Consider the following 10,671-nt stretch of genomic DNA (forward strand, 5'->3'; position numbering starts at 1 on the left):
ACTTGTCATGTAGTGACAATCTCTCATTGTATTGCATGGCTCCTAGTACGTGACTAACTAAAAGATGTGCGGATCCCAGGACGCGACTTGATCACCAACTTGAGAAGGATGTTGGCTACAAAGTTCTTCAGTTCATCACACGATGAAGATAATGAAGTTGCTTGGTCACAAAACCCTACGGTGTACAAATACAACAACTTCTTTAAGATGAACTAGGGCAAACTAGGTTTCCGGTCACAATTTGCATGAACAACACTTTGCTTCACACTTGTGCAATTGTGCTCTTTGCGACGCCCCTTAAAATAATTCTTATATATGTTTAGGGTTGTGAAAAAAGAAAGCCTAAACATACATTCATGAATTGGATGAAAATCAGAACTGAAAATCTGTTTTTCATAAATCTCGACAGATACCCTATCTGTCGAGCAGTTGTCGAGTTTCGTGCTTAGACAGCTTTTTAAACCTCGATAGATACTAGGTGTCGAGATAGCTGTCGAGCTTTAATGAACAGCACATATTCACTTGATTCTTGGATAGACTTGCATGGCTTTAATACTTGAACTTGAAACCTTATTTCTTAAAGCATTAAACACATCCTAGATCTACCTAAATACAAGTAAAGTGCGTTTTGTCAAAGAATTAACCAATTACATAAAATATTGACATATTTTCCTAACATGAATCACATATGTCCTAACAAGCTCCAACCCAAGTAGGAAGCATATTTAATGCGTAAAGCTAAAGAGTAGTCATAAGGTTTCTTGTGTGAAAGGTAGAGAAAGATTGTGAAAATACAAGAAACAAAGTTCTGCATCTGTGTGGTCGTATGGTCAGGTATATCTCTCTCTCAAAGATTTATGGGAATGACCTACCATCCTAATGACTTTTAATAGGTTTACATGATTATTCTAAATGAACGCATGAATAGGTGATAAGTTTTTAGAAGTTTTGTTCCTGGAGTTAACGCAACTTTGGAGTAGTGCTGAATTCTTGACCCTTATTGTAATCTATAATATTGTTTCAAGTTTCAAAAATGTTAGTTAATACATGCTATAGGTTGCTAAGTCCTACGAGTAGAGATTTTTTATGGATGCTATATATATATATATATATATATATATATATATATATATATATATATATGGATCTTATAGAGTATTTCACGATGGCCTAGAATATCAATTGCGGTTGTAGAAATTTGTTTGAACTCTAGTGGTACAGATTAGTTTTGGGAAATATTGTTGCAGTGGGACTTTGATAAGGAATATTAAATTGCTTAATTCAATGGTATATACAAAAGTAGTTTTCATACTTGATTTTTGTAGGACAGTAGGAAAGAAAAGGTTTCTAACAATTAGACTTCATGCTTACTGATTAAAGCATTCTTTTGTTTAGAGGTTACAGAAGATTAAAGTGTTTAGCTGTCTTCAGATATATTAGCAAGAGAGGTAAGTAATTGTGCATAATATGCACAAGTTTTGTTTATTAGGTTCTTAAAAGTCCAAGGTTTTCAAAAGTTATGTTTTTAAGCTTAAGTTTTTAAGCTTACGTTTTTAAGCTTACGTTTTTTAAAGTTTATCAAAAGAATTTTTACATCATTGAAAGTGAAACTTTGGCTTTTAAATAATGTTTTAAAGAGAAACTCCAAATTTTTAAATAATGTTTTGAATGTCTGAATCTCATTTAAAAGATAATTTCTAAACTAAATTATTTTTAGAAAAGAATTCAGTTTGAATGTAAGTTTTCTAAAAAGGTTCTTACTCTTTATATTTGTTTAAAACTAAGTGATTTCAAAGTCATATTCCTATTTTCCAAATGATATTTAAAACGTTTCTTTTAGTAAATTGAATTTTCAAATTTACTCAAAAATTGTAAAATACTTGAATAAACTCAGTTTCTACTCATTCCCCAAGAAAGTCAGGTATCCTTTGATATATGTTCAATTCAATATTGTGATCTTCAATAAGCCTCTATATTTGGAATGATTGTTACTATTAAATAAATTATTCTACTTTGTATAAACTTTGCTTTTGTGATATGTGACTCATTAAGTGTTTTTAAAATTGATAAGATATATGTGTAAATCCGCTCATAAGGTTGTACATGAGAATAAATGTTGATCCCTCACCAACAAGGGTTAGATGTTGGTATCCACTCACAGGATTGTATGTGAGAATATGTGATATGTGTATATGTAACACTGTGCTTTGATCAATTATATGTATGTGTTTTTAACAATTTTAAGATTTGATCACATTTGTATTAAGTGGCTCATTATATGTTTGGAAAACTATATTTGATATTTTTGAGTGAATTTGTGAAATCTAAATACTCATGTTTTGCTTGACTCTATTCTGTTGTGTATTGTGCATAATTGCTTGCTAGATGTGTGGCTCACCCCATTAATTACAATTTCATATTAAAGTTTAGTTGGAGAACAGAACCTTTGGATCACATCATAAGGTGCAAGGTAGAGCGCGTAGGAGTTTTTAGGCGACTTCAATAATGCTTGAAGCTTTATAGGATTTTTAGTTATTTTTTTTGCTTAAGATTTTACAGTATTTGGAGATTATTTTTTAAATAATGGAGTTTAAATATTGTAAAAGGTTTATCAAGAGCATTGTTTATTTGGAGTTTTCTTAATTATTAAATTAATTACGTTTATTGAGATATGCAAGATTAGCAAGTTAGTCATGCATCTAAATTCATATTCCATGAATTTGGTTTGTGAAATTGAGCATGCTTGGTCATTGGTGTACCATATATGTATTCTATGATTGATTTGTCATGTGGGTCAAGTCTCAATATCCTGGCTTGAACATTTATAAACACTGCCTAGCCATGCCCTAGCTGAACTAGGTTATGCAGATTAGTATTCATTACTCAAGGATGTATCATCAGCTTTGATTACTCCATTGTTAAGGCCTTTGTTCATGATAGCACCACCATTTGCGTCAAGGGCAGCCCTTGATACATTGATTTCATAGCCCTTTTGTGTGACATGTTGGGCTTACATAATTGGTACGAAGATACAAGGCTCAGTGTAACGCAGTCCGAAAAGTGCTGCTGGAAGTTTAGTTGTTAGATGGGCTTACTTTTCGGGCCTGTTGTAGTGTCCTCTATTACTCTCTTAGTTGTTAGGAGTAGCTCATAATTTGATGAATGGGCCTTTATGGGCGTCTTTTTTGTGATGGTATATGTGAGATCGGTTTAGTTTTAGTTTTTGTTTGTTTATTTGGTTTTTTTTTTCTTCTTCTTATTTTTAATTTTTAGGCTTAAAAAACGATGAAAGAAAAACAAACAATCTAAAGTTGAATTTCCAAAATGTTTTGAAAAAACTTCACAAAAAATACCCTCAAAGAAGACAAGTGGACAACCACCAAAGACATTCTTAATTTTGAGTTTGAATCCCCATTTACGCACAAAATAAGGGGGCGTTTGACAGCTTTGTTTAAACACATTTTAAACAACTTTACACACTTTTTCACCTACACGTTTATCAAAAACACCCAAACAACATAACTTAAACTACTCTCTCAAACACCTCTAAATTACTGAACTCAATTTATTTATTTTATGTAAAAAAAATTTATAAATTCTTTTAAAATACAAAGCATATATATTTGTTTGAATTAGATAAGTAAATAAAAATAAAAAATAAAAAACTATAGCAACTAGTATATCTCATTTCGCCTTCATTTAGCTGGCATTTGCAATTTATTTAGCTTTGTCTTTAGTAGTAGGATCCAACGTGTGGATCCCACCTTCAGTCTGCGTGAGAACCAAAGTGTAAAGTCTAAAGATTCTTTAAAAAGCAGGGGTCACTTCTATCACTCCTGTCAAAAAAAAAAAAAACAGGGGTTACACTCTGGGAAATTTTTTAAGTAGTCCCGTAATATAGTAAAATGGTTCTCTCTTTTCACATTTATGATGAAGTTTGTTATGAATTTAATCAGCGAACCCCACCATGAATGTGAGAGGAAGAAGTATCATTCTCTATACACAGAAAGTACCTAAGAATTACTCCACACTCTGGACCTACGCTTAAATAAATTGAGTCAAGTCATGTTAAATGAGTTCTTGACTAACTTAACTCGAGTTTAGAGTAGATATTAGTTGGGTTCACTGATTGACAATATTGGATTATGCGTATATTGATTAGCTCGGAGATATGGAACATGTACTGCAGGATTTATATGCTTGTTAATTAGAGATTGAGCTTGCTTGGTTATTGGTGTACCATGTATGCTATATACGATTGATTTGTCATGTTGGCCAAGCCAGTCTTGAATATACTAAAAACAGTACTGCCTAAGTGTGCATGCCTAGCTGAGTCTGTTAGGCTGATGATCGATGTGTATTCATTACTCAAGAATGTAACACCGTCAGCTTCGTTTACTCTATTCTTAAGGCCTTTGTTCATGATGAAGCACCAGCATTTGTTATTGGGAGCATCCTAAAATTTGATAAATAGGCCTTTGCGGGCCTGCTTTCCTGCGATGGTTTGTGTGAGAGCGGTTTAGTTTTATAAATTCTTTTAAAAAACAAAGCATACGTTTGTTTAAATTAGATAAGTAAATAAAAAATAAACTATAGAAAATATCTCACTTCATCTTCATTTTGCTCACATTTTAATTTTATATAGCTTTGCCTTAACCACCATGTGGATCCCACCCTTAGTCCGCGTGAGAGTCTCCAAGGCAAAGTTCAAGAAATTTTCTCCATTCTATCTTATACTGTAAAGATACTTTAAATGCCAAGGGCCACAGAATAGACCTAAACTTTAATAAAGTGAGTTAAGTAAGTCAAAAGTTCAAAAAAGAAAAAAAAAAAAAAAAAAGACTTGAGTGTAAACGGAAGACTCTCTATCTTATACTGTAAAGATAATTTAAATGCCAAGGGCCACAAAATAGACCTAAACTTTAATAAAGTGTTTCACCAAATAAAAAAAAAAATTTACTAAAGTGAGTTAAGTAAGTCAAAAGTTAAAAAAGAAAAAGAAAAAAGACTTGACTATAAACAGAAGACTTTGTCTCTTTCACACACAACACTCTGCAAATTCCTCTGTTTCAACCAGCAATTACACAAATATAGACTTGACTATAAATGGAAGACTCCCTCTCTCTCTCTCTCTCACGCACAACACGCTGCAAATTCCTCTATTTAAACCAGCAATTACACAATATAAGAGCTTCACCAACGATACAATTAATGATCAACTTATGTTATGATATTGATGGAAAAAATGATATAATAATTTATCAAAAAAACCTCATTATGTGAATTAGACTGATTTCGAGTAGTGAACTAAAGAATAAGAATACATCTCCAGATTCAGAAATTCATCAATTTGTTTATTCATAATATATAATTTATTCATTCATGTAAGAACTTGAAATACTAACTAAACCTACGTCATAAAAGATGAAACAAAACTATCAAAGGAAAATAGATTAAGAAACCTGATAGAACAAGGGGGAAGGGAGAGGGTGAAACTCCAAGAGCAAAGCATGAAGCAGTAGAGAATGGTGACAGACTGACAGCAAGTGGCGGAGGCTGAAGAGGAGAGGCGGATATGCTTGGGTAAGAAAGACTAACGGGAAGAGAGAGAGAAAGAGAGATACGAATCTGATTGGGATGGGGATAAAAAAATATTTAGGGTTTATAAAACGACAATGTTACTTTTTTTTTTTTAATCTAATACCAAAACGACATCGTTTTGGTATTGTAGAGTTAAAATTTAAAAACCTGTCTTATCTCATTCTCTCTTGCACCGTTTCCCACTTTCCCCTTCTTCCTCAGCCTTCCTTCCTTTCCTCTCTCAAACTCTCACCTTCTCTTTACTGTAACTACATATATAAATTATACAGCATATAAATAAATCTATATACAGGATGGATCATCTGAAGAAGCTAATATGGATCATCTGCTTATGAATACACTCTTCTCACTAACCTACCATGCCATCTTTCTTCTGTTCCTCTCTTTATTGATCTCAAAATTTTCCTTAGCTACCACACTTTCAAACGAAACTGATAAACTTGCACTGCTCGAATTCAAGTCCCACATTGATAGCCCTCTTAATGTCCTGGCTTCTTGGAATGACTCTTTCCATTTCTGCCACTGGGTTGGGGTCACTTGTGGCAACAAACACCAAAGAGTCATCAGTTTGGATCTAAAAAACAATAAGTTGGTTGGCACCATATCACCCCACATTGGAAATCTTTCTTTCCTTCGATCCCTCAACCTTGCAAGTAACTCTTTCCATGGTGTAATTCCCTCAAAAGTTGGTTACTTGACCAGGCTTGGATATTTGAACCTGAGTTATAATCCAATATTGGGAGGGGAAATTCCAGCCAATCTTTCTCACTGTTCCAACCTACAGTATCTTGATCTCCGGTACAACGATTTAGTACAAGGAATCCCTTCAGAACTTGGCTTTTTGTCAAAACTTCAGAAACTAATTCTTCACCACAATCATCTAAGTGGAAGGTTCCCACCTTCTTTGGGGAACTTGTCCTCTCTCCAAATTCTTTCGTTTCATTATAACAATTTGGAGGGAGAAATCCCAAATACAGTAGCCCAAATGAAAAGCTTGACATCTTTTAGAGTATCAGAAAATCATCTTTCTGGTGTGTTCCCACCTTCCCTATACAATTTATCATTGCTCACACGTATTTCCTTATCTTATAACAACTTCACTGGTAACCTCAACCCTGACTTGGGCATTGCTCTTCAAAATCTGCAGTTACTTTGGATAGGAGGAAACCAATTTACAGGAACAATTCCAGTTTCATTGTCCAATGCATCAGACATTCAAGATCTTGATATCGTAGGAAATCAATTTACAGGAACCATACCTATGAGTTTTGGTAATCTACAAAATCTTCAACGGTTTGGTGCTTATTCTAATCTTCTTGGAAATAACTCAGTTGATGATTTGAGTTTTCTGAGTTCTTTGAACAATTGCAGCCAGTTAAACCATCTGGATGTCAGCTACAACCAGCTTGGAGGTGAGTTGCCTAACTCCATAACAAACCTCTCAATCCAATTATTTTGGCTCGGGCTAGTTGGAAATTCTATTGGTGGGAGCATACCTACACGAATATCAAATCTTGTTAGCCTAGCTGCACTTGGCCTAGGATCTAACTTGTTAACAGGGAATATTCCATCTTCAATTGGAAAGCTCACAAACTTGAACTGGTTGTACTTGGATGAAAACAAATTGACTGGGGTGATCCCGTCTTCCGTTGGCAACATGACTCAATTACTAATTCTCTCCTTGTTCAATAACAGCTTAGAAGGGAGCATACCCACTAGTCTTGGAAGGTGTAGCCACCTGCAAGAGGTACACCTTTACCGCAATAAATTAAATGGCAACATACCCAAGCAACTTTTTGGCCTTCCTCTAGTCCAAATTAATATGTCTCTTAACTCCTTGACCGGTTTTTTACCACCAGATTTTGGAAACCTGAAACTTCTTGTTGAACTAGACGTTTCATACAACAAATTTTCCAAAGAGATTCCAGCCCAGCTAGGGGACTGTTTGGCCTTAGAAACACTTTATATGCAAGGCAACTCCTTTGAAGGAACCATTCCCGACCTAAGTAAGTTAAAAGGTATTCAATATCTTGATCTTTCCCATAACAACTTGTCCGGCCAAATCACAAGCTATATGGTTAATTTCCCCGTGTTGCAAACTTTAAACCTGTCTTTCAACAATCTTGAGGGAGATGTACCTGTAGAAGGGGTCTTCAGAAATGCTAGTGTAGTTGATGTCAAAGGCAACACTGGTCTTTGTGGGGGCATCCATGAGCTGCATTTGCCTGCATGCCCCATTCAAAGATCCAAGAAACACAAAAGGCATTTTGCTTTTAAATTGATATTGGCAATAAGCATTGCAGCTGCTTTCTTCTTGATATTGTTTTCTTTGATGGCTCTTTCCTGGTTGAAAAAGTCGAAGAAAAAAAGCCTTTCCATTTCCACCTTTGGACGCTCCTACCAAAAGATCTTATATAAAGAATTACACAATGCAACTAATGGATTCTCTTTGGAGAATTTGATTGGTTCAGGTAATTTTGGTAGTGTCTATAAAGGAAAACTTGGTCCAGATGAAACACATGTTGCAGTCAAGGTACTCAATCTTCAAAAGCAAGGAGCTTCCAAGAGTTTCATTGCCGAATGTGAAGCCTTGAGGAACATCCGGCATCGAAACCTCGTTAAGATTCTGACTGCTTGTTCGAGTATTGATTTTAAGGGCAATGATTTTAAAGGTTTGGTATATGAGTTCATGCCAAATGGAAGCTTGGAGATGCAATTACATCCTGAAGATGGGCTTAAGCAATTGAGAAGTTTAAATCTTCTTCAAAGAATCAACATTGCTATAGACGTGGCTTCGGCTTTGCTTTATCTTCATCATCACTGCCAAACCCCTATTATTCATTGTGATCTAAAGCCAAGCAATATTCTTCTCGATGATGATATGATTGCTCATATAAGTGATTTTGGTTTGGCTAGACTCCTTTCGAAATCTGGGAAGGAAGCTTTTCTTAATCAATTAAGCTCAGCAGGGATTAAGGGAACTGTTGGATATGCTGCTCCAGGTAATGTATCATGATTTCACTCAATTGTAAAAGTATTAACGTATAATGAATGCTTCAATAATCAAAACAAGGATGCCCCGTATAAAATATTTATATACATCTTCACCCAGGGGCTGTGCTACAACTTAATCAGGGGGTTCAAATTAACCCCCTGACTTCAAAAAAAAAAATTTTATATGTAAAATATTAAAATTATTTTTTTTGTTAGTTTAATACTTTAATTTATTCTTAAAAATATTTTTTTGACTTAAATCTTCCACACCCTTAATCAAGTATTTTCAACTCTTAGAGTAAAGAGTGTGTGTCTGTAAATTGTAAGTGTAATTCTTTTTTATAAATTTATATTATATGTGTGTGAGTGTGTCTAATATTAATTGTGTAAATTACTTTTTGTTATAATGTTATTTGTGTAAATTATGATGTATGTGGTTGTTTGTGTGTACAATATAAATATAATATAACTTTATAATAGAGAGGGTTTTTTTAAGATATTATTATTATTATTATTATTATTATTATTATTATTATTATTATTATTATTATTATTATTATTTCTTGTTTATAACTCGATATATTTAAGATTTTTTTAATTAAATTTTTTTAATGAACCCCCTAAACAACCACCATTGTCTTCACCAAATCACTAGTTTAATAGCATTGAGTAAGAATTTTTCTTAGAGTATGAAAGTTCTCTAAATTTTTGCAGAGTATGGAATGGGTAGTCCACTTTCAACTAATAGGGATGTGTACAGTTTTGGGGTCCTCTTATTGGAGATGTTAACTGGAAGAAGACCCACTGATAAACTATTCAAAGATGACCTGAACCTTCACAACTTTGTTAAGTTGGCATTGCCAAGACAAGTGATGGAGATTGTGGACCATTCAATTTTCAACGAAGTAGGAGAAAATGATAACACGGTTTCAAGTTGGAGTGACTGGACAAGTGGACAAACTGAATGCTTGATATTGGTCTTTCAGATTGGACTTGTGTGTTCAGCACAATCTCCTATAGATAGAATGGACATGAACAGAGTAGCCCTGGAATTGCTTTCAATTAAAAGGCAAATTTCTTTGGAAGCTTAACGTTACAGGCAAAGCCCAAGAATAGGTATCCACAGTAGTTAATTAGGTTTTTATATTTATTTAGTTATTCTATAGTCAAGGGTATTTTAGTAATTATATAATTGTCGGGTATGGGCTGGGTTTTCTTCTATTAATAAGTAAGTCTTATTTAATTTATGGGTTTATATGTATGGTTTTTTGGTTTAATTCAATTAGTAAGTTGTCCATGCAATGTACGGATAATATTGTAATGTTTTATGTAAGATGGTTTTGAAAAAATATTGTACATATATTATAGCATAATTGTTAAAGAACTTTGTTAGTAATGAGTTCATCAAAAAAAAAAAAACCGTAGGAGTTTTGGCAACTTGATAGTGGTGGAACATGGTTTTGAAACCCGGACCGTTTATTGAACCGTAAAAGGGAGAGGTTCAAGGTTTTTGAGGTCGAACCGAGGTCGAACTAGGGTCGAACCGTGATGACGTCATAATTATTTTAATAATTATTTTAAATATATATAAATATTAAATTAGTAAAAAATAGAAAAATTAACTAAAATAGTCCAATTAAAACTATAAATCCATATTTTAACTATGTCTAATATATCCATCTCAAGCCCAAATATGAAATATCTATCCAATAATAATAATAACTATTTTTTTTTTATAAAAAGAAAATTAAAAGCATCAATTTGTACCGGCAAGTGGACAAAAGAATATGATATGATGTATCATCATATCATGTGGGGCTCAAGGCTTTTTAAGAATCAAAGTCTCAGATTGTATTTCCACTTTCCAATGCCTACGTGACCAGCTGTCTAGCTCACATTCACAAACCTAAAAAAGCATTAGAAACAAAAGTGAGTGAAATTAAAGGAAGAGATAAAAAAGAAATACAAACGAAAGAAGATGAAAGAAAGAATTGTTATATTATATCTATAACATTTTTTGCAATATTTTCACAAGAATCACATCAAAATCTTATGTGGAAAGTTGTTACTAGTTTT

At 33.4% G+C, this 10,671-nt stretch overlaps 1 protein-coding gene across 1 annotated transcript; it reads left to right on the forward strand.

Moving 5' to 3' along the window:
* The first annotated feature begins 5,917 nt into the window (after window positions 1-5,917).
* LOC142615102 (putative receptor-like protein kinase At3g47110) lies at window positions 5,918-9,686 on the forward strand. Its single transcript, XM_075787797.1, has 2 exons — window positions 5,918-8,603; window positions 9,310-9,686. Exons 1-2 carry the CDS (start codon window positions 5,918-5,920, stop codon window positions 9,684-9,686), a joined length of 3,063 nt encoding a protein of 1,020 aa, XP_075643912.1.
* Window positions 9,687-10,671: the final 985 nt, after the last annotated feature.

This window comes from Castanea sativa, chromosome 11, assembly GCF_040712315.1.
Source record: "Castanea sativa cultivar Marrone di Chiusa Pesio chromosome 11, ASM4071231v1".
Taxonomy (NCBI): domain Eukaryota; kingdom Viridiplantae; phylum Streptophyta; class Magnoliopsida; order Fagales; family Fagaceae; genus Castanea; species Castanea sativa.